Below are 22,573 nucleotides of genomic sequence, written 5' to 3' on the forward strand. Positions count from 1 at the left end.
GTAAATTGGAAGGTCACAGATATGACTCCTGGCCAGGGCACATGCCCAGGTTGCAGGTTCAGTTCCCGGTTGGGGCAACCAACCTCACATCGATGTGAGAGAGTACTCTCACATCAGTGTCTCTCTCTCTCTCTCTCTTTCTCTCTCCCCCCTTTCCCCCTCCCCTCTAAAGTCAATAAGCATGTCCCCGTGAGGATTACAAAAAGCAAAGAAGTCTGAGGAAGGTTGCCAGCTTTTAAAGAAAGTGTAATGAAATGTGTAGATAAATTTTGATCCCTAACATGTCTGTGGATAGAAAGAATAGTATTAAAAATATTGATTCTGCTCCAGTTACTTGGTAGAGTAATTAATTACAAAGAAAAAAAACCACATACTCTTGAAAGAATTTTTAAAAGTTACAAATTTATCTACAAATTAATAATAAACAAAGTGACTTAAGAAAGAGAATCACAGAACGAGGGGGGCTGGCTGGTGTTTCGAGTGGCGTCTGCTCGACTCTGTCGTAGCAGCCACGGTCCGAACAGGAAGAGCAGGTGTCTCTACTCATCACAGGAAGTGTGGAAACAGACCATAGGAGATGTAACAATTAATATGTAATTCTGATGTCATAAATCACTAGGCAAAGTAAAGGATTATACAATAAATAGCACAACTAAGTACTTAAAAATAAATAACTAATAATGTGATCTCATACCCTAACCCCCAAAATATTCTACTTTAATAAAAAATTCATTGGAAAAAAATAAACCCTAATTTCCAGTAGAAAACTTGGCTATAAAGTCTTGGGATAACAAAATGTTTTGAGCAGTAAAGCAAATGCTAGACTTTAGCGACAGGTGATTTGAATACAACTCATTGAAAGCCACTGTTGGGCAAAGCCTCAACAAATCATTGGAGAAAACCGGAAAAATGTTTCACCAACATGATAAAAAAAAAGGTAACTTTCAGTGGTGGACTTTTAAGTGATTGTTCCTTTCTCCTTTGTGTCTGCCCTCAAAGTTTAAATGAGGAGTATGTGTAGTCTCAAAACATGGTAAGATGTCAACAATGAAGGAGCAAATGAAACGATAAACGATTTTCAAAATGTACTGCTAACAGGTAGAATTCTCATCAATGTCTACCTGTTTTGACCTCTGCCTTAGTGTAACGAACACCTGACTCGCCGTAGCTCCACAGAGTCCACGTTCACAACGTGATCATTTCCCCATTCCCTGTGCGTGGGGATCGGATCTACTTAGAGGCTGGCAGAACCCTTACCTTGGCCTGTGGGGTAAGAGCCATCACAAGGGAAAAGGCCAAGGGGAAATTGAAAAGCTGCTGTCTAACTCCAAGACAGTAAATCAGAAAGAATAGGGTGTTCTAGTGGACAGCAGAAGTTATTCCATCCGTTGAGGCCTGAAGCTCACAGGGGTGGCAGTTCCCATGATGTCCCTTTAGTTACTTGCGGGGCCCAGCTTGACTCCACTGAAGTCCGTCCCTGCAAATAACTGAGTGACCTTGGAGGATAACTGCGGACGGCCGTGAACAGAACCAGGCACTAAATCCAACTGGAGCTTCTTTCCACTCGTGGATGGTGTCTTTGCCTATGGCATGGTTGCTTTGGTAGACCTTCGCCGAAGCACCTCCGAGGCATGGGCGGTGATTTTCTAGAGCAGCAGGAGCTGAAGCCCCCAAAGAAGTTAAAGGCAAAGAAAACAATGTGGTTTTGAGTATAACTTATGTGTAACCCGAAGTTGAAGGGCACGAAGACAAATGCTCTCAATGATGAGTGCTGGTGGGAAGCCCGCTGCTTTTCCCAGGGGCGAGCCCCGGTGGTGAGCACTGGGTTGGGTACCATCAGGCACTGGTTTATTAAAGGATAGTTATGACTTCCCGAGCAATGTTGGGAAAGACAGCAAATAATTTTATAAAAGTAGGTGGAAAATATAAAAGTGAAAATGCCTGTCTACAGCAAAAAACAACAACAACAAAAAACCCCAAAAATAAAAAACCCAAAGGGTCTTTGCTGAGGAAAAGAACAAAACCATCAGGCGTTCCTGGAAACCAGAAAACATTTTTGCTTTCATTCAGTGGCCCTTTGGTTTAAGCCAGAAGACTGTATCTAATGCAAAGAGAAAGAATGTAATTTAAAATCCTATATGTAATGCTAGAACTATATTATCAAAAAATAGTATCTAAAAGGCCCTGACTGGTGTGGCTCAGTGGGTGGGGTGTCTTAACTCAAACCAAAAGGTCACCAGTTGGATTCCCAGTCAGGGCACATGCCTGGGTTGCGTCCATCCCCGGTTGGGGAGTGCAAGAGGCAATTGATCGATGTTTCTCTCCCTCTTTCTCCTTCCCTTCCCCTCTCTCTAAAAATAAATAAATAAAATCTTTTTAAAAAATGTATCTAAAAGGCTGGGGTGTGTAGCAGTGTTATATGTTAAATTTTCATGTGGAACAATATAATATTTTTAAGTAATGACTGATATGTTTTATGTGTGCTCCGGCCACAAACACACATACACACTCCTCTTCCTTTAACTTCTTCACTGGTTTGCCAGGATAGACCCAGCCTACATCTGCCATATCGGCGTAATTATTCAGTGTCCCCTTTCACTACCCAAAGTGCCTTGGTCTTGTTCTTATGATCATCTGACCCAGGGGCTTTCTCTTCAAGTCAAGTAGTTAAAAATGAACCCTGAAACCTAGATGTGCACCATCATGTCACAGGAGCGACACTGTCAAGGTGAAACAAGCAAACCTTTTCTTTTGGGTTCAGAAATCTTTGCCCAGGTGTAAGAAAGACTTAGGAAGACATCCTCGTTAGCTAGTCCTGTCCCCATTCCATCCCTGCAGCCCTGAGACTAGCTGAAGATCCGAGCTGGGGAAGGAATATCAGAAACGAGAATGTGCCCTGGCTGGTGTGGCTCAGTGGGTTGAGCGCCGGCTGGCAAACTAAAGAGTTACCGGTTCGATTCCTAGTCAGGGCACATGCCTGGGTTGCAGGCCAGGTCCCCAGCAGGGGGCGCAGGAGAGTCAACCACACACTGATGTTTCTCTCCTTTTTCTCCCTCCCTTCTCCCTCACTAAAAATAAATTAATAAAATCTTTTTAAAAAAAGAACAAGAATGTAGGAGCTGATGAAAAACTGGTCAGGTATGTGCCCCTCACCCTAAATGGAGAGAATGAGCTCTCCCACTCAGTAGGAAACCGAGGTCTAAGGAGGAGAGAGAACTGAAAACAAGAATAAACTTACTTAAAGTTAATCTCTGTTTTGTTATCGCCACGCACCAGCAATTTTAAATAAGTGATAACATCCTCCTACACGTCACCTAAAAAATATTTTGTTGTGCTATGATACATCTAATAATACCTCTGTAGGCTCCCAATGAGCACGTTTTGGTTACTTACTGGTTCATAAATACCGTATTCTGTACAGGCATTGGATCGCAGAGCCCCCAGCCTCGCTCGGACAGCTGGTCGCAGGCATCTGCGGACCCAGCGTTGCTCACTCATTTCAGGAGTGAGTTCGTAAGGTTTCAGAGTCAGATGTCTCGCTTTGGACACTCAGCTCCGTGGTATGACATATTCCTGCTTTTAAATAACAGATTCACAAGAAACAAGGAAAGCTCAGTGATTAGAAAGATGAAGAACCGGAACTTGATTCAGGTCAGTTATGTCATTTTATGTGGCCACGTGGAGTTCTTTCTGTGTTTCAAATTTAGAACAGTAAAACGGAATGTAAACTGGGAGGTGTCGATGTTCGGTGAGTGAACATGTCATTTTATATATGAAATACTTAGCTGAATTTGACAGTATTTTTTAAATGGAAATTCGCATTTTAAGTGCTTTGAAACTATTAGAAAAAGCAAGAAAACAAAGTGTTACGTCAGTGGTACAATTTAGTCGTTGCTTAGATTGTAACTTTTGCTAGCTAATGTTTATTTTCTTTTTAAAAAAATATGCTTACTGGACATTTACTTATATAAAATGTTATACCAGGCTGTAACTAAAGGGTTTATGTTCAAATGGTGAGGTAGAATAAAGACTATTGAGGAAATAGTTTTGCTTTGCAATATTTATTTTATTTTATTCTACAGTTTTACCGATGTGGTTATGTATATAAAGTCTAATAAAGATTGTTCACGGTCTCTTCTGGATATTATTTGTTTCCTTTCATGATTATTAATAAAAATAATTTTGACTTTTAGAGGGTGGAGGGTTTAAAATGCGACCCATTCCAGGTGAAAAATAGGTGAGGTGTGCCCCCCCTGAAGTTGGGGGCCTGGGAGCAGGCGGAATCTGGGAACCACTCCGAGGGAAACTCACCCGAGCTGACACGCGCCACGCTAGGCGCTCCCCTGTCTCAAAGGGCAGGCGGCTACATGTCTGGAAGGGCATGACGACAAGGCCACGCCCCTCTAGGCCTCATACAGGCCAAGAGGACAGCTAACGCTAAGACCTGATACCTTGGGGGAGTTTCAGAGTCTTGAGGAGGGGGACCCTATTGGAAAGTGAGCTGAACTCCACCGTTGGGAAATAACAGAACCACCGGGCCTCGGCGAGGGGCCAGAAAGAGACCACCCCAGTCACAGCCGGTGCCAGAATGCGCTCAGCCGGGGCCGAGGCCCGCGCAGGACAGAGGAGAGCGGTGGACCGGACTCCACTCCCCTCCGCTTAGGCTCCATCCTTGGACAAAGGCAAGAGAAGAAAATCCTCCGAGGTATGGTATGACTGAAATGACCGAGTTTACCAGTGCCGTCCGCTCTCGGGCAGAACAGGGCCTCTAAAAAGAGGAGGTTATACATATTTTTTTTCTGAGTGACATGCTTGCACAGCCTAGTGACTTGGCTTTAAAGAAAATCCCAATGCAGCTTTTACACTGGTGCGTAACATGGAAGTCGCTTTACTATTTGCCTACGAGGTTGTGTTGCTGGCGGACGTGGAGGACGGGTAACGCAGTGGTCTCCCTCCTGCGGCTGTCTCCCTCCTGCGGCTGTCTCCCTCCACCAGCAGCTGCGTTTTTATGGTGGAATCCCCGGACACTCGCGCAGAGAATGGCTGGCGTGCTGGAAACCGCTGGGTTCTGCCCCCACGTGTGGGGCGCTCTCCCCACGGTCTGCAGGGCGGAGGGCTGAATTCCCCCCGCTGTTGGGAGTGTCGATGGCTGACAGCTCCCACCTGAGTCCCTTCTGGGCGGGTCACCCCCTCCTCCTTGGCAGCCCGCAGCCACAGACTACGGGTGAAGAGCTGTAAAGGATGGTCCCTCTGGCCCAGGTGCAGGACAGCTCTGCAGCGCCACCCAGCTGTGGGCTGGCTTAGGCCTCGTCTGTGACTCTATCCCACTTCCCCTTCTCCCTCTGTCCAGGCCTGCTTCCTGCACTTCCCACAGAGTCAACACGCTGTCCACAAACCTCCATCGTCTCCGAGTGTGTGTCCCCAGGGCCTGAGCTGCAACAGTAGATCCGCTACAATGCTGAACTGAACTGAAACCGCGAAAACCATGAACCCCCCCCAAACGTGTATTTCTTGTGGAATAAGCTAAAGGGAGGGGTAACCTGGTAAGAAGGGTTAGCCAGGTGTCTCACTCCACAGGACGGAGTCTCAGCCCTGCGTCTGGACAAGGGATTGGCTTTTGCGCATCCGAGCATGTTCCGGGTCCTGTCGGATGCAAAGCAGGGATCTATCTGAGCCCACATGGTGTGCGGTGGCTCCTTGCTGTGTCCGTCCACCGACTCCCGCGCCGCTTCTCCACGATAATCTCTCGCAGGGTTCGAACCGGTGCCTCACGTCGTTCCGAGCTGACGTCCCTGAGCCCTAGATCTGGCTGTACTCTTTCCTCCTCCCGAATTCGACAGTCTCTTAAACCGGTCACCTTCTCACTCTGCTTAAGCTGCTTTTTTGAGTGTTCCAGCCCCCGGCCACTAAGAGAGTCCTAAGGCAAATCTGGGGACTGTCTAGGGCAGCAATTGGCAACCTTTTTCATCTCAAAGAACGCCTAAACGAATTACTAAAATTCTGGGGCACACCAAAAAACATATTTTTTGCCGATCTGATAAAAAAAGTGGGTGTAACATTGATTCATTCACACTGCATGGCTACTATTGTGTGGGCTGCCATCATTTTTTATACTGGACAGTCTATGGGAAAAGAGGCCCGTGCCCCTGACTGAATGGTCAGGAACTGCATGTTTTAAAGCAGTTGATGGAGAGAGAGGAGGCTTGGAGAAGTCTCTAGGAGGTCGTTTCCCCGTCGTCGGAGAATGACAGGCCAGTTACGCCACAGGAGCCTCATCCCAGGCTTCTCTCGGCGCCATCTGTCCACCACAGTCCTCGTGGGTCAGGTCCGGGTGCGGGTTCTCGGTGGACCAGGCTCAGCTCAGCCCAGCCATGCAGAGCAATCGGCCTGAGTGCGGGAGCTCCCGGAAGGCAGCTCCACCCATGACCTGCAAGCGGTAACGAGAGGACTGTTTTCCTGCTGCCCTGCCCAGACTGCCCTTATCATTAAGTATCTTTGCGCCTCAAGTGCCCTCTTCCCCTGTTTATCTCTGGGTCCATTATAAAGCTGCTCTTGACCTCAATGTGTTTATTGTGCCAAGTGGAGACGTTCCTGCAATAGGCACTTACCCACTTGAAGGACTGGATAAAGCTGGTACCCCTATAATTCAGATGTTGGAACGTTTAAAGGTGTCCTGGATGCTCTTAAGCTTCTCCTTTTTTTTGAATTCTTATTTCATCATGCTTTCCTACTTGGTCGATTCTGTCTTCCTTTTGGTCCACTGTATTGTTTTGAGACCCAGTTTCCTCCCCTTCACTATTGGCTCTCCTCCATGTATCTTCCTGCATCTCTTTTATGGTAACCTGCATTTTTTCATCTAATTTGCGCCCAAAATCAACCAATTCCGTGAGCTTTCTGATCACCAGTGTTTTGAACTGTGCATCTGATAGGTTAGCTATTTCTTGGTCACTCAAAAGGATGAGTTCTGGGGCACTGATTTGTTCTTCTATTTGAGCCATTGCTCTCTTGTCTTTTTTTTTTTTTTTTTGGTCTGGTCACTCTTGTTACGGTGAGGGGCAGAGCCTTAGGTGTTCACCGGGGCTGGGCACCCCAGTCGCTAGATTGTGACATTATATGTGGGGGCAGGAGCGGGGGCAGGAGGGCACAATGGCAGTAGTTCCATTCTCCTGGGATCTCAGTCCCTTCTCTGGGATCCTGGGCTGCGAGCTCTGCCCTGGTCCACAATTGCTGCCTCACTGGGTCCGCCAGCAGCAGCTTGAGTACTCAGGGTCCACTGCTGCGTTCTTGTGCACCCCGGATGGCTCACGCGCTGATTTTGCACAAAGTTTTCCCCGACCTCCGCACCGCCAACTGGTGCCCGCCCGGCTCGTCCTTTCCTACAGGTCTGGATGAACGGGCCTACTTCAACTTCTTGCCTGTCTGACTTCCATTCAGATAAATCCTCTATCAGTTCTGGGTGTTATTCTAGCTCTAAATTGTTGTTCTAATCTTGGTTGTGCGAGGAGGTACGGTGCATCCACCTATTCCTCCATCTTGCCGGAAGTCCAAGTTTATCTTTTTATATGTAACCTAGCAAGCTGAATCTGAATAACCAAAAATATTTTTTTTAAAAATGCCCACCATAATCAAGGAAAACAAAACAAAAACTAAAAGAAATCCCAAACCACTTCCTCAGGGTCACACAGCGGCATGGGCTTCCCAAAGACTTGCCTTCTCGTTTCAGTGTCTGTGAAGCTATACAGTCTGTTTCAAAAGTGCCGGGAACGGAAATGTTGGGAGAACAGAACCTCAAGTGACGAAGAGCCTTCTTAGAATTTGTATAAGGTCAGGTATTGTTTGGCTGAAGTGATGGAAGCCATTTTAGCAGGGAACAGCGTGGGGGCCAAAATGGTCTGTGACCCTCAGAATGCAGTGGATCCAACGCCCCTGACCTGACCTGACCTTGCACTTGACCATGAGTTATACAGGCCCGAATCCTAAAGGTTCTGGAGTCATCCTTCCCTGTCAAATCTCACTTTTTGAACCAAGCTCTCCTGTACCCGCTGCAGGAAATCCGGGTCCTGGCTGCAGGAAATACGGGTCCTGGAGGACGTGAACGTGGGGCTCCTCGGGCCTGCTTGTGTCTGGGGCCTCCCTGGGTGGTCCCTGAGTGCTTCCCTCCTGGGTGCTGCCAACTGTGGGCACCGCTCCTTCCTTTACCCCCATCTCAGTGTGAGACTGGAGAATAATGAAAGGGTATTATAAGCACAGGACAAAACCTTAAAACTAGGAAAAGGGGAGCAGCTTATCTCTATTCCTGGTGTCACAAGGGGCTCCCCCTGTCCACTCCTCCCTTCGGCCCCCAGACCGGCTGCCCCAGTGGTGGGATGCGTGCCCCTTTACTCAGTTGGCCTCGCTGGCTGACAGGCGTCCCACTCCCGACTGCTAGTGGGTTAGCCGGCGAACCCTGGCCCTTTCGTCATCATCACAGTCTCTGCAGAGTTACTCCGTGTTGCCTGGGGTCAGCCTCTCTGTCACTAAGCAAAACATCCGGATCGAGTGTGGCACCTGCTGGCTCATGTGTCGCCAATACTGGGCCTCCCTACCACTGAGGAACGTGGCACGTTCAGTTCCCTGGCTGTCCCGGTGACATGCCAATACCACCATTGTCCCCACTAGCCCACCACCCCCGAAGTGAAAAGGAATAAACTCTAAAAAAGAAGCACACAAACAAGAGACCAGTAGTTAACATCTCAGAAACATTTGCATTCCGATTACTTTGCCTTCCCATCTATAACCTCCACCCCCACTAGTGGGGCTGTGCCTTATATAGACGAGACTAAAAAAGGCTCACCCGAGTGGTCCCACTTAAAGCAGAGACACCTGTTTTTGCCCTAGAATGCAGAAACTGCCGCAGGTTTTTGATGCCTCTCCGCTCCTCATCTGCCAAGTAGGCGGCTTTAGGGAGAGCTTGGAAGCAGGGAGAGGCCGCTGTCTGCCCCATGCTCCTCACCCCCTCCCAGCGGACTCAGAACTGCTTCCTGCCATCCCTGACCCTGCTTGTGGGTTCAGGCAAAGGTGGGGGAGCCAAGGCTGGCATCTGGTAGACACTCAGAAATGTTTGTTGGATGAAGGAGTAAGCATCCGTCCTTATATGCTCCTCAGGGTCTCTGTCCAAACCGGAAAGAAGCCAGAGAAGTATCTTTCTGTCCTAAACACAAGCAGGACACGGATGAGTCCCTTGGCAAGAAGTCACCGAACACTCCTTGGTGTGGGGTAGTGGTTTGTTAAATCAATGGCATCCTGTTTGTGTGATTAATCATGAATATGGCCTGTGAGTTCAAAGTCGGGTTCTGACCAAGAGGTTCACTAATACATGAGTGAATTAGTTCAAAGCTGAAAGGAATGTGCTTTATAGAGTGTAAATTCTTGGTACATGGGGCTGTTTCGGAGGAAGTCTCACCCTAGGCTGTGTAATGAGTCAGGAGACCGCAGGGGGAGGCGTGGGGACCTGGACTCATCCCTGGTAGGTGGGGAGGAGGTGACTGGGAACTGGGGTCAGCGGCGTGTCCTGGTGAAGATTCTCACAGACCAGGGTGTGCTCCAACTACCAGCACCAGAGCTGAGCAGAGACAGAGAGGCGGCTCTGCTGGGGGAAAGGGCAAACGGAAGACAGTTCCAGACACACCCAGACTCCAGTGTCTGAGGTCTAGGAGGAGCCGGTCAAGGTGGATTGCTAAGAAAAGAATGGAGGGGAAGAAATGGAAGAGTTTCGTTGCAGGTCTATTTTCTCCAACGGGGAGAAAGGCTCACGGGAGAGCCTCACAGATCCCACGGCTCCGCCTTCTCTTCCCCACATCCTGCCCGTCTGCTGGGTGTTCCCAGAGCCCGCCCCTGGCCTTTGTGGGTGGTCTCAGCTCCCAACTGGCACTGACAATCCGCCATCTTAATTTAAACCTTCCATCCTGTCAACGTTCTTCCAAACACAGAAGTCACTCTCTACTTTCCCCCACTCACACGGTAGAAGTCCATTGATTAAGTTATTCTAAATATGCACTTGAAATCAATGAAAATAGCAATTTCAAATTTTCTGGCACTTTTAAGGTAGAAAAGCAAGATAAATGGTGTAACTGATTCTTCTTTAAATTGAGGGTTTTAAACAATGACGGATAAAGCTGGTGTATAATTTCAAAAGGAAAGGTGTTCCCAGAGGAGGCACCGTTGGCCCTGAGTGGTGAGCTAGAGGTTTTTTTAGACTCCTCCTCCTTTGAGCTGCCCTGCGGGTCAGTGAGGGCAGGACTAGGGCAATCCAGAAAAGCTAAAGGCATTTTCGTTCAAAGAAAGAGCTTCAGAAAAGAGTTCTTCATTACTGGGAACATTCCAGCAGAGGTTTCCAGGATATACCAGATGGTATTCAAGTGTCACAGATTAGGTTCAGCCTCAGAAACAAGTAAGACCCTTTTCTACAAAGAGAGGAGAACGACCGAGTTAGGACAGGGAACGCCTCGCACAGGACCTGGTGCCTAACGGTTGCGTGATATACATTAGATTCTTCCCACCCTGAGAGTCCGTGGATCTAATCACATATATTGGGTGTGCTTCAAAAGGGGTAATTGGATACATTCTTGGTTCTTCCAGAAGCTCACAGTTTTCTTAGGGGCCACTGAGCAAGGGAGACAAGGGAGCAAAGGAGGAATGGCTTGGTCTCCTTGCGGATCTTGGGAGCTCTTCCTCCACTTGGTGTTCTCAGCCGCTTCTGGCAGTTGCTGGGCTGGGCCTCAGGCTCTCCACGACGGCCGAGATCATGGCTCCTGCAGCCTTCACACCTTGCATCAGGGCCTGCTCCACCTGCAAAGCCGATTAGTTTGTGGGAAGCTCAGTGAGGACCCTAGGCTTGCACCGCGTCCTGCCCCGACCTCGCCGTTCCCCTTCAGGAGCCGGCCTACTTGGAGGCTCTTCCCAGAGCAGGAAGCAACCTGTGCTCCTTATCTCCAACGATCCCAGAGCTGCAAGAGACAAAGAGGAGCCAGGACTGCCCGGGAAGGACACCTGAGGCAGGCGCACTCCCTTTCCCGCGGGTGGGGAGGGGGGCACTGGGCTCCTGGTCCCCTGCCTTCCCCACAGCCCCTCAGCCCAGCGTCTGACCTCAAGGTGGGGCTCAGAGGCAGAGGATCTGAGAGTGGCCCAGCCACCAAGGCCCTCATTCTACATACAGGAAACCCGAGAACCGGGAAGGGAAACTCACCTGGACAATGTCACACAGTAAATTAGTGTCTGAACTGAGATTTGGGCCCAGGTTTCTGAGGAACAAGGGCCTCTTACACTCCCTTGACCCTTGGGGTCTTCTTTGCATGTGCAAATGCTCAGGGGATGGGAGATCCCCCATATCGGCGCCCACCAAGCCCCTAGCACCGCACTGGGCCCCACGAGAGGAGGATGCAGGCGGGGAGAAGACCAGAGTGCAGAGGAGGAGGATGCAGGAAGGGAGAGTTGGGAGGGACGGACAGTGAGGGAGGCCTGAGCACGGTCACTGAGGGATGGCACGGCATGGCAGAGGAAGCAAGAGCAACGCTGGGGTTCACCCAGTGTGCTAAGAAGACATAGGGAACGTGGGAAAGAACATAGAAAAATTACGTGTCACGTTTAATCCATGATTTTTAAAAATCTATTACAAAGACGATAATAAATAATATTTCCTCCGCTCTTCCTGTGGGGTTTCAGTAAGGACCAAATATGAATAAGAGCAGCCCAGACCATCACAGATGCTTGGGCTTCCCAAGCTCTTTCACACCCACTGTGCCTCATTTACTGTGTCACTGCCCTCCGTCACGGGGGGCGGGTCACAAACGCACAGGCAGTAGCGCCCCGCAGCGGGTGTGGGTGAAGCCGGTAGGAGCCCAGCCGCTGCCCCGCCCATCCAGAGGGAGTGGGCCCCACAGAACGTCAGCAGGCAGGGACTGATTGGCTGTTTGTTCAGCGAGGTTGGGAATCCAGGTACTTTTATATGAAATTTCTATATCGCTAAATGCTGGCAAGTAATTTAAAAAAATACAGGTCATCCAAGCAAAACACGTCTGTGGGTCAGATGTGGCCCACAGGCTGGTAGTTTGCGACTTCAGCAATAAAGTGTCTACCTCGGTGTGTCCCCATTTTGTAAAGCAAGGGACGGTCTCAGAAATACAATGACTTGACCAGGGGGACCAGGCCAGCTGATGGCCAAGCTGGACTCTACCGGCAGTCTTGCTAGGCAGCCCACTGCCCTTTCTATTCCTCCACGGCTTAGTAGCAATGGAGAGAACAGCCCAGTCCTATAGAAACAGAAGACCCCACCAGGGCAACAGTAACATGGGACCACTGACGGCCATTCTGATGAGACGGGAGCCCCCGACAGCTCCACGCAGGAAGGCGCCCCCAGGCCAGCCGCGCCGTACCTGCTGGCTCCTGGGCACGCCGTAGCGGAGGTCGTTGACGAAGTGCTCGCAGTTGCCATCGATCAGGCTGTACTGCACGATCTTGTTGACCATCTGCTTCGTGCGCTGGATGATCTTGTCCACGGGCAGGGGCAGGTATGTCCCGTCCAGCTTGTTGTTGATCTTCCAGGAGCAGCCCTGCAGCACGTCCTGCAGACGGCTGTACTTCACCACAGCCCGGTTGCTGAAGATGGAGGTGATGCTGCCCGCCTCCAGGTCCTCACCTGGAGGCCAGAGGCAAACAGAAGTTGGGGAGCTGCGAGGGTCAGCAGGCGCAGAGCGCCAGCTCCCTCTCAGGTGTGGGGTAAGCCGCGTTCCCCGGGGCCTCAGTTCCTCTGTCTGTACAAGGTACAGCCAACCATGGGAAGGTGGCTTAAATGAGCTGCAAAGGACCAGCTTCCCCAAGAAGCTTCCGCCGTGCCCTGTACTCCCCACTTCTGACCCCCCGCAGCCATCCCTCTCTCCTGAAACTCTAGAAGTGCCTTATGGGGTGGCCCTAGACCGTGCTGTGTTGAACTGAGCTGACCGAGTGACCAAGTCCTACGATTTGAGCCTCGCTTTCCTAGCCAGACTTCAGGAATCTCCACAAACGTGTGCCGAGCACCCGTATGTGGGAGTGTCAGTGTGAGCTCCCGGGTCAGGGGCTGACATGTGGGCCCGTGACATGCCTCCACCTGCAGCCGCTGCAGAGGTGCAGGAGGGACCGAGCAGATGGGGCTCCGGATGGGACCCGCTCCCATCAGCCTCCACCCCCGGAGCCAGTCCGCCTTTCCCTCTCCTCGGGTGCTGGGGTTTCCGTGAAGGGTGTGTTCGAAAACAGGGTTCCAAAACTTTGAAAAAAGAGATGTTTGAAAGCCGCTCTATCATCATCTTCAGTCCTTAGAGGGGACAGAGGCTCAGAGAGGGTCAGGAACCTGCCCGAGGGGAGTGGCAGTTTAAAACCAGGGCTGCTCTTCCACACACGTGTGTGCGCTCTCTCCATCTATAAGCTGTCTGAGGGCAAGTAACGCCCCTGGCTCTTTTCTTACATATTTGAGGAAAATCTGCCAGTTTCATAAAAGCTGGCAGTAGGCAATTCAGCTCCCGGGAGGAGATGGCAGACGTCATTTCTAGAGAAGCTGCTGATGGGGAGGGTGAGGTTATAACTGTGAACAACCCTTTGGTTATGCAAGAGGGAGGCTCCTGGAAAGGAGAGACGGAGGGGGATGTAATGTGAAGCAATGTCTACCTTCTTTGTTCCAGGAGCAGGCTTCCAGGCCGGAAGTGGGGGGGGTGAGTGGATGGGACAGGGGGTGAGGAGCGGGAAGAGGGGGTGCTCCATGGGAGGTCTCAGCAAGGTCAGGGCTGGGCCAATGGAGGCACACAGGCCACAGGCCACAGGCCGTTGGTACCAGCGACCTTCTGTAATTTAGTCTTAAAACAGGCAGCACGAGCACAGGATGCAAATCCAAAAGGCACCCAGTGCTGTGGAGCCCCCTCCTGCCCCTTCTCCCAGCTCCCCCAGGTCCTGCCTCCTGAGCTGGCCACTCTGACCGATGGCTCTGGATGGCCAACTTTATACTGTTTCCCATTCTATGCTGTAACTTTCTGTCACCGCCCACCTGTCATCCTCACACCTCTACCGCCATTTCATCGGCCACCAGTGTAGCCTCAGCCTTGTGTTAACGCTGCCTTGGGAAATGAAAGGAGAGCTGTGTCCACACTGGGGGTGGGGGTGGGGGGCGGCCTGGGGCAGGCAGGGAAGAGCTGGCAGACCAGGTGAGGGTGGAAGTGCCCCAGGTGGTGAGGGAACTGGAAGCAGCACTGGGCGGGGGGTGTGGGGGGGCAACAGGAAGCAAGGGACCGTCAGAGCAGGTGAGCACCCGCACCCTCCCAGGGGCCTCCTCGGGAACACGAGGAAGGACGTGGAAGTGCTGTTAACGCAGAGGGAGGCTCGGGTCCTCAAATTCAACACCAAAAGGAAAGGGCGGCCTAGGCGGTCAGGGGCCTGGGCCCACTCTCACTTGCGTCTCCCTTAGGGCTGGGCATGCAGCGGTGCTGGGTGGACAGAGACCAAGTTCTATCCCATGGTAAAGGGAAGCCTAGTCATGCTTTAGGTGTTCTATTGCTCAGGGAAGGCAGCAGCTGAGGAACACAATCATTAATGATACGTCTTTTCCTTTGCTAACTGAAGCATTGCTATTTCAGTAGAGTGTCTTACTCGGGGGGGCCAGGTGGACCACGCGATCATCTTCCACATAGATGGCCCAGTGCTCATAGCCAATTCGAAAAATCTCAATCAGGTCTCCAGGTCGGGGTCTTGGTTTGCCCTGTGATGGGAAGAAATACAGTAATAGAGACAGGGCGTGTGCCCGAGGAATTCCAGAGACGCTGTGTGGGGGTCAGCTACAGCTCAGCCTGAAGGCCCTGCGTCTCCTCTCTGTGTGGAAACCCACTGTACGCAGCCCTGGCTGGCATAGCTCAGTGGATTGAGCACGGGCTGTGAACCAAAGTGTCGCAGGTTTGATTCCCAGTCAGGGCACATGCCTGGGTTGCAGGCCACGGCCCCCAGCAACCACACATTGATGTTTCTCTCTCTATCTCCCTCCCTTCCCTTTCTAAAAATAAATAAATAAAATCTTTAAAAAAAAAGAAAAGAAAAAAGAAACCCACTGTACGGAAACCCAGGCTGGAGAAAGCCCTCTTCACGCAAAGGAGCGAAGGCCCTCCCACACCTCCTGCTGTCACCCTCGTCACTAAAGGCAGCGAGGCTGGTGGCTGCGCCGGTTCTTTAGGTATTACAGCCTCCTTATATACATTGCATGAATGACTGACAACATTGCTTTAAGCATTTCTCCTTGACTTGGAGCACCCGGTGAAGCTTTCCCAATAGAGGGCGCTGCAGGATGTTGTAAGAAGCAGGGGCTCCCCTGTAACGTCCTGCCCTGGGAGAGGGGGTCGTGATTAGTGGCCCCAGTGTGGAGACACCTGGTGGAGGTCTGCCTGAGCCCTGATCCCTCTGTCCCCATAACCTTGCAGCCCCTCTGGGGTCCTCTTGATGAACAAAGTGCCCCAAAGCCTCCTGCCCCTGCCCCCGCTGGCCTCTGGATTCCCTCTGCAGGTCCCCTGCATGGCCCTCCTGTGGCCCAGAGGGTCCCCGCTCCTCTGCATGCCCACCCCATGGGTTGCTGAGAGCCAGCTTGACAGCTACATTCCAGAGGGTTGCACATGCCCAGCAACTAGAGACCAGCTGCAGCCTGGCCAAACCAACTTCCTGCTCTCCAGGGGGTGGGCCCCAGGGGGTGGGTCCAATGAGGTCTGGACCCCTTCCAGGTTTGTCCTTCCTCAAGTGCCCGCCAAGTCCTCAGCCCTGGGAGGCCATGTCAAGCTTCCTGGTATCTTAATAATTCTTTACATTAAACTCCCCCTGTTTAAACTGCTGTGTGCTTTCTATCTCCAGACAGAACCCAGACAGCCGATACTCTTCAAAGAGGCCTGGGGGAGAGAGCCCACTCATCTGAGAGACAGCACGTGTGCACGGCACATTACTATGCATCCAAAAGTTTGTTAAAGGGGTAGGTACGTCTCATGGTAAGTGCTCTTACCACAATTAAAAAAAGAAGAAGAAGAAAAGAAAAGCAATCCCAGAGCTGTGGCCACTGTAAACCCAAACTTAGAAAAAAGCTCATACCCCACATCCCTCCTACTCCAGCAATGTGCTCAGCACCATAAAAGCATAAAAACGCAGTCTCAGTTCTGTTGCCCGCCCTGCTCATCTCCCGAACTGTCTCCGCGTTTGTGCCTGGTGGTGCTGGGAAGACGCCCGGCTCACACATTCCTCCCTGAGAAGCAGGCATGCTAGGGAGTCAGAGCCAGGCAGAGAGGCAGGGACCGCCCCTTCTTCGTGTCAGCTGGACAAGATCGTTGTCGCTGCCCCCGAGTTTGCAACAATTTCCCCAGTTGGTCTGGTTTCTGCGAGGCTGTAGCTCTCCCCGCAGTCCCCAGCCTCACTTCCCTGGGTGAGGACCGGCATTTGCCAGGGTGTGAATTCAAAGGTAAAAGGGGCTTTTCACCTGTTTCTTTTGACCCTTTTCTGAGATATAATTGACAACCCCTCAAATGCACACAGTTTAGGTATATAGTTCAATGACTTTTAGTAAATTCACAGCAATTGCACAAGCTTCACCAGAGGCCTATTTGAGAACCTGTCCATTATCCCCCCAAAATTCCTCAATCCATCTGCGGTCAGACCCACTTCTTACCCCTGGCCCCTCGCAACCTTATACCCATCAGCCATCACTCACCCCTCTTCCCCTACCCTTCGCCTCAGGCGACCACCAATCTGCTTTCTGTCTCTCCAGAGGAGCCTTTTCTGGGCACTGCACAGAAAGGGAATCAAATGTCATGGGGTCCCCCGTGTCTGGCTTCTGTCACTGAGCAAAAGGGCGTCGGGCTCATCCGTGCTTCACTGACCTTCTGTGGAGCTGCTTAAGCTACTTTGCTCTTTTGCGATATTACTCTGGCTAAAGGAAATTAATTATTTGAATAAATGAAAATTCACTCCATGTTCATGGACTTGAAAACTATCATAATAAGGCGGCAATGCACCAAATGGATCCACAAATTCAACATGATCCCCCCTTGAAATACCAGTAGGCATTTAAAAAAAAATAAATGGACATGGGGATCCTAAAACTTAATGTGGTGGAGGGGAGCCCTTTCTGGCATGAGCGAGACAGGAAATGGGGAGAGAGGAACTGCAGACCAGAAGGGCGGGCGCCTCTTTCAAGGTATTGGCTGTGAAAGGGAGGAGAGGCACTGGGTGGGAATGAAGGGGAACAAGGGGTGAAGGGAGGGAATTTTCAAGCTGGGAAAGACGGCGGCATATGTTAAGTTCTTCTGCCGTGCAGCTCCAACAGAAAGAGGGATGTTGAAGACGGCAGAGAAAAAAGAGTAATCAGCCCCCAAGGGGTCCTGACAAAGTGGGAGGGGCCAAGTTCAAAAGCACAGAGTCAGACTTTGCAGAGAGGCCGGGGAGGGCCTCTCCCAAGAGAACACCTGTGTTTGTCTGCTCTGGCTGCCGTGCAAAGTGCCACAGGCCGGGCACCTTAGACAGCAGAAGTTTATTTTCTCACCGTTCTGGAGGCTGGAAGTCCAAGATCAAGGTGCAAGAAGGGTAGTTTTCCTTCTGAGGCCTCTTCACCTGGCTTGTGTGCAGCTGTCATCCTGCTGTGTGCTCCTGTGACTGTTTGTTTGTTTGTTTGTTTTTGGTGTGTGAACAGGGGGAGAGAGCCAGCTCTCTGGAGTCTCTAATCTAATGCTTTCAGATGAGGGCCTCACCCTTAGGATCTCATGTAACCTTCATCACGTCTTCCAAAGACAGCCATACATGGGATTAGAGACTCAACATACAGATTGGGTGGGCGGGGGGATGACACATATATGCAGTCCGTAACAACAGTAAGTGCTGTCTGGTGAGTGCAGAGGCCCTGAGGAAGGAAACTCTTGGGTTCATCAGAAGTACAGGAAGGAAGCTGTCATGGCTGGTGCCGAGTGAGCAGGGAAGGGGGGTGACACAGGATGCATCTGGAGATGACGAATAGATACAAAGAAAAAGAGGAGAGAATGTGGGCACGGAGAGGGGGCGTCTGGACCCATGTCCACGGCCAGCAATCTCTAAGGCTTCCTTTGAGGAAAAGAGCCGGCTGGCGTTCCTTACATGCTAGGACCTCAGGACACAAATATCTTGTCCACCTGATCTTGGCATCAGTCCACCCGGTTGCACACAGCAGTGAGGAGATCTGTGTGTTTTCAAGGGCATGCGCACGGCTTGGCGAAAGCAGCAGAAACAGGAGCTCAGTGACTGACTGAAGGGATGCATCGGGGGCCTCAAAACGGCACGGCAGACAAGCAACCTTCAAGAAGGTGAAGGGTGAACACCCTTCAGAGACACGTGCGCAGGCCTGAGTTGGGTGAAGGGGAAAACGGAACAGCTTGAAGTGACATCATGGTGGGTTTTTGTCCTAACCCCTACAACAGGGGAAAGGGAATGACCCATGTATTAACGATATACACAGTTTCATGCTGGGAGTGGCGATGTGGCTGTTCGCACATTGGAATGGAGGTTCTTATCGCCTTCCTCCCCCTGCCCCCCAATAGTCCATGAGGACCCCGTGGGCCAAGACCCTCCTCCCAGATCTCTGCTGAGGAAAGAATGTTAGAGAAGTAACGCTATATAGTCCGGATTTCACTGTTATTGAGTAAAACCCTATTCATCTCTTACCACATTTTTTTGCCTATGATGCTATCAAATGAGATCCCCGAGACCACCCTTAGAAGTGCAGGTATGCGTACATTTCTGTCTCAAAGGACTCTTCCCAAGTGTTGAAGGCAGCAGCCACCCTGGGCGACAGAGGCGGCGGCAGCTGTCTGCGTCAGTGTGCCGCAGGAGGTGATTTCACAAAGTATTAAACTGAAAGCACATGCGAGGATATCCCCCAAGAGGAAACACAGGTCTCTACAAAGACTTGTGCACAAGTGTCCGTAACAGTGTTATTTGTAATAGCCAAGCAGTGACAACAACCCAGTGAACGGAAAAGTGAGCGTCGGTACCGTGGAACACTGCTCAGTAGCCAAGAGGAATGAACCACACGGCTATAAGTCCAAGTAATTATGTAAAGTTATGAGAAAGAAGCAGACTAGAAAGGGCCCATATAATATGGTTCCACTTATAAAGCTGTCTTAGAAATGCACACGAATCTAGAGTGACCGGAAGCAGATCAGTGGTCGCCTGGGGATGGGGGCAGCGTGGGGAGGCGGAGGGACTTACGAAGGGGAACAGGAAGTTTGGGTTGTGGGGATGGCTTTGCGGGTATATACGTATATCAAAAACACATTCAGCTGTATATTCTAAATATGTGTCATTTGCTGTACGCCAGATGTAGGCATGTCAGTCATACCTCCATAAAGCTATTTTTTTAAAATGAAAAAGGCATACAGCCAACATCCCAAATCAGTATGCAGCTCACGCTGCCACACAGTCTAAATAAAGTAGAATTCAGGGTGTGGAGAAGAAGTCGCCAGGGCCGCCTAGGGGTCTGGTCACACGCACCTTGGCTGCTGGCTTTGTCAACTTGCCTGCGGTCTCGGACTTCAGGGACACGCTGGACTCGGTTCTCTTCTGGGTGGGCGCGGTCTCCGAGCTGACCCCGGGCTTCTCCCTAAACGGATGTGGTGATCATACAGTTAACAAGGAACACTTCTTCACACTTACTGGAAACCCCGTGTTCCTTCAGAGTCGTGGTTTTAGGGGAGCTCTCGGTTTTGAGAGTCAAGGAAACATTTCCCCTCAAGCTTGCTCCTGCGATACTGTTCACTGTCATCCAAAATAATGGCCAGTTACTGCTGCTTTTCAGTCCATTGTTCTAAAATGTGAATGATAATAAGGAGTAGCTCTCAGAGTTTTTTTTTACTTGCTAATAATCTTTTTTAAAACGTTATCAAAGTGATACTCGCATATAGCTTTGAAAAAACGGTAACCGTATATGATGGCTTTATAATGACACACAAGAGGCCTCAGGTCCTCCTCTGTCACTCGGGTCCGACTGCCACAGGCAGGCCCCGTGAGGTCCTGAGCTGTTTCTTCCAACAGGTAGGGCCATATTCCCCAGAAATCATGTGGGGCCACAACATGGTCACTGCAAGTAATGTGACAGAAGTCGGACTATTTTCTCCTTGGATAAAACATGCGGTAGGAGAGGACTGGACCCGAGACCAAGAACATGCTTCTTAGATTGAAATGCACTGAAGCCGAAGAGACCTGGGTTTCAAACCTGGCTCTGGCTCATGTCCGAACCTGAGCTGGTCAGTTAACCTGTCAGAACTCAGTGTGATTGTCTATACAACAGAGGCGGTGACATTTGTCTCCTGCAATTGTCAAAAGGGTTACATGAGGAAGCAGATGTTTGCATCGGCACGTTACCGATGCAACAGGGCACCTTCTTTGTCTTTCTCCAGCTTGTGCTCTTCTGGAAAGTATAGGACATGGGGTCGGGGGTCGGGGGTCGGTTGTCGTTTTTACTATAGCTCCACTGGAAATTTGCAGCCCCTCGAAATTTTAAAAAGAGGCAAACCATGTTTCTAATGAAAGCCAGCTGAGGGCATTGGCTGCATCCTTCGTGAGTCACCCACTGGCAATACTGGAAAGGCCTCCCAAAGCACTTCTGTCCTCAGGGCTCTGGAGAAGGGGCCCTGTGGCCAGGCATGGCTGCGAGAGGCACCTCCTGCCAGCGAGTCCCAGGCCCGGTCCCACTCTGTCGCTAGGGCCACACCTGCCTCCTGCTTACGGGGTCGGTGGGAGGCTGGTCTGCACAGAAACTCCACCAGGATTTGTTTGGCGCAACTGCCAGCAAAACCCATTCCTCGAAAGGCTCTGCCGCCCAAAGACCCAGCCAGTCCTTCCCTGCAAAGAGCCTTACCCCTTCTGGAGGCTTCTGCCCAGTTTTAATGGCCCCTGCTTTGGCTGCTTGGGCAAGACCTGGACCGACACTTGGGATCCCACGTGTTCTATTTCAAGGGGAAAAAAATGCCATTTAAACCACACTTGCCTTCCGTGGCCAGGGACGTGTGTGGGGGGGGGTGAAATCTGGTGAGTGGGGGTTCAGGTGGTCACCTTAACAGTGAAGGTGGGCTGGGAGCTCTAGTCCCCACCCTGACAGACTGGCTAGTCTTTGACCTGTTTCTGGGTGACTGAATGAAGGGGGTATAGGACCGGATGCTGGAGAGGGCGACCCGGGGTCAGGATCCCCGAGAGGGTGAGGAACTCAGAGGAGTCTGTCCCAGACCGCAGAAACCTTGGGGCTAAACCCAAGGGCGGAGGCTTCTGCGGAGGCTTCTGTGGAGACTTCTGCAGCCCTTCTTTACCTGCCCTGGTGCTGCCGCCGCCTCTGTCCCCCTCCCCCCTGAAACGCAGTGGGAGGGTAGCTTCTGGGTGCCTGCCTCGCTCTGAATAAATTAACGGTAAGCGATCATTCCGAAATATTCACTCGTTCCGGTTAACAGGCATTTCGCACAACCAACGAACGCCTACAAGAAGGGGTCTTAAAGGCAACATGGTGACTTTGTGGGGCCCCAGCGGCGCCGCGGCTCAGTTAGGAGGGGCCCCGTTCCTGCGGGCCCCAACTGGGGAACAGCTGAATGTTGATGGTCATCGGGTCCCATACCTGCCGTTCCGGAGGCCGGTTTAGGGCAGGACCCGTGGGACCTAGAGGAACGGAGCCGGCCCTTCCTCCGGGAGGCGGGGTTCAGACCCATCCCCCTGCTGCGGACAGGCGCGTCCCCGGGCCTCGCAAGGGGCGTTGCTCCAGGCCAGTTCCCAGTGGGCACGGCCCCAGGTCCCCCGGAGCCGGAGCTGGGGGGTTCAGTGTGCTGGGGGCAGCGCGGGACGCGCACAAACGGCAGGGGCGCGCGGGGCCCAGGGTGGAGGGGGGCGTGCTGAGCGCGTCGCCAAACAGAGCGGGCATCAATAGGGCTCTGCGAGGAAAGTCAGGGAAAGGGGGTTAAGAGATTATTCGAGGGGTGCAAGGGAACGCAAAAACGGTTCGCTTAAAAGCTCAGAGGTGGCACGTGATGCGGCTGGAGAAACTGAATGTCGCGGAGAAGACCCGAGCAACAACCGGAGAGAGCAGTGGCGGCCAGATTAGGTGGGCCCGGGAAAGGCCTCGCAGGAGTTAAAATCTATTATTCAGACATTTGTTTAGATTGCCTGCATGTGTGTCCCTACTTTGGCTTATCAATCCTTTGTGCATCGCAAACCTTCCCTCTGAATTCATCTGTCTTCTTCCAAGAACAGGACCCCTGAAGGTCCTATAGTGGACGTTAACTCCTGGCTGGTGCGGAGCTCAGATGAGGACCCAGAGGTTCTGGTGGCATCGTGCCCTGGAGCTGAGGGGGAGGGGAAGAACCACCCCTGGTCCAGGCTGCCTGGCTGGGCTTAGGCCGGAAGGAGAAAGGACTTCTGTTTCTGGAAGGCCCCCACGGAGATCCCACGGCCTCTCTGGAAGGGTCCTCAGTGGCAGAGTGTGGAGCAGCAGGGCTGTGCCGGCACGCTGTCCCTACCAAGGCCGCAGAGGCAGAGGGCCCTGCAT

The 22,573-nt window shown here is 51.5% G+C and overlaps 1 protein-coding gene across 1 annotated transcript; it reads right to left on the minus strand.

Moving 5' to 3' along the window:
- Positions 1 to 8,515: 8,515 nt before the first annotated feature.
- On the minus strand, positions 8,516 to 22,573 carry PLAAT5 (phospholipase A and acyltransferase 5). The gene is made up of 6 exons (XM_036030019.1): positions 22,545 to 22,573; positions 20,906 to 21,034; positions 19,540 to 19,648; positions 14,650 to 14,758; positions 12,411 to 12,673; positions 8,516 to 10,827 (listed from the first exon to the last, which is right to left on the minus strand). The coding sequence occupies exons 1-6, from the start codon at positions 22,571 to 22,573 to the stop codon at positions 10,726 to 10,728; spliced, it is 741 nt and encodes a 246-aa protein (XP_035885912.1). The 3' UTR covers positions 8,516 to 10,725.

Source organism: Phyllostomus discolor, chromosome 6, assembly GCF_004126475.2.
Source record: "Phyllostomus discolor isolate MPI-MPIP mPhyDis1 chromosome 6, mPhyDis1.pri.v3, whole genome shotgun sequence".
Taxonomy (NCBI): Eukaryota; Metazoa; Chordata; class Mammalia; order Chiroptera; family Phyllostomidae; genus Phyllostomus; species Phyllostomus discolor.

What these genes read in the sequence shown, in the direction of transcription:
- PLAAT5 (XM_036030019.1), bottom strand. Translation starts at nt 22,573, where the DNA reads ATGCAGGGCCCTCTGCCTCTGCGGCCTTG. An exon ending in CCTCTGCCTCTGCGGCCTTG is followed by an intron (nt 21,035 to 22,544) that starts GTAGGGACAGCG and finishes TGGCCACGGAAG; the next exon opens with GCAAGTGTGGTTTAAATGGC. An exon ending in GGTCCACCTGGCCCCCCCGA is followed by an intron (nt 12,674 to 14,649) that starts GTAAGACACTCT and finishes TCTGGCCTCCAG; the next exon opens with GTGAGGACCTGGAGGCGGGC.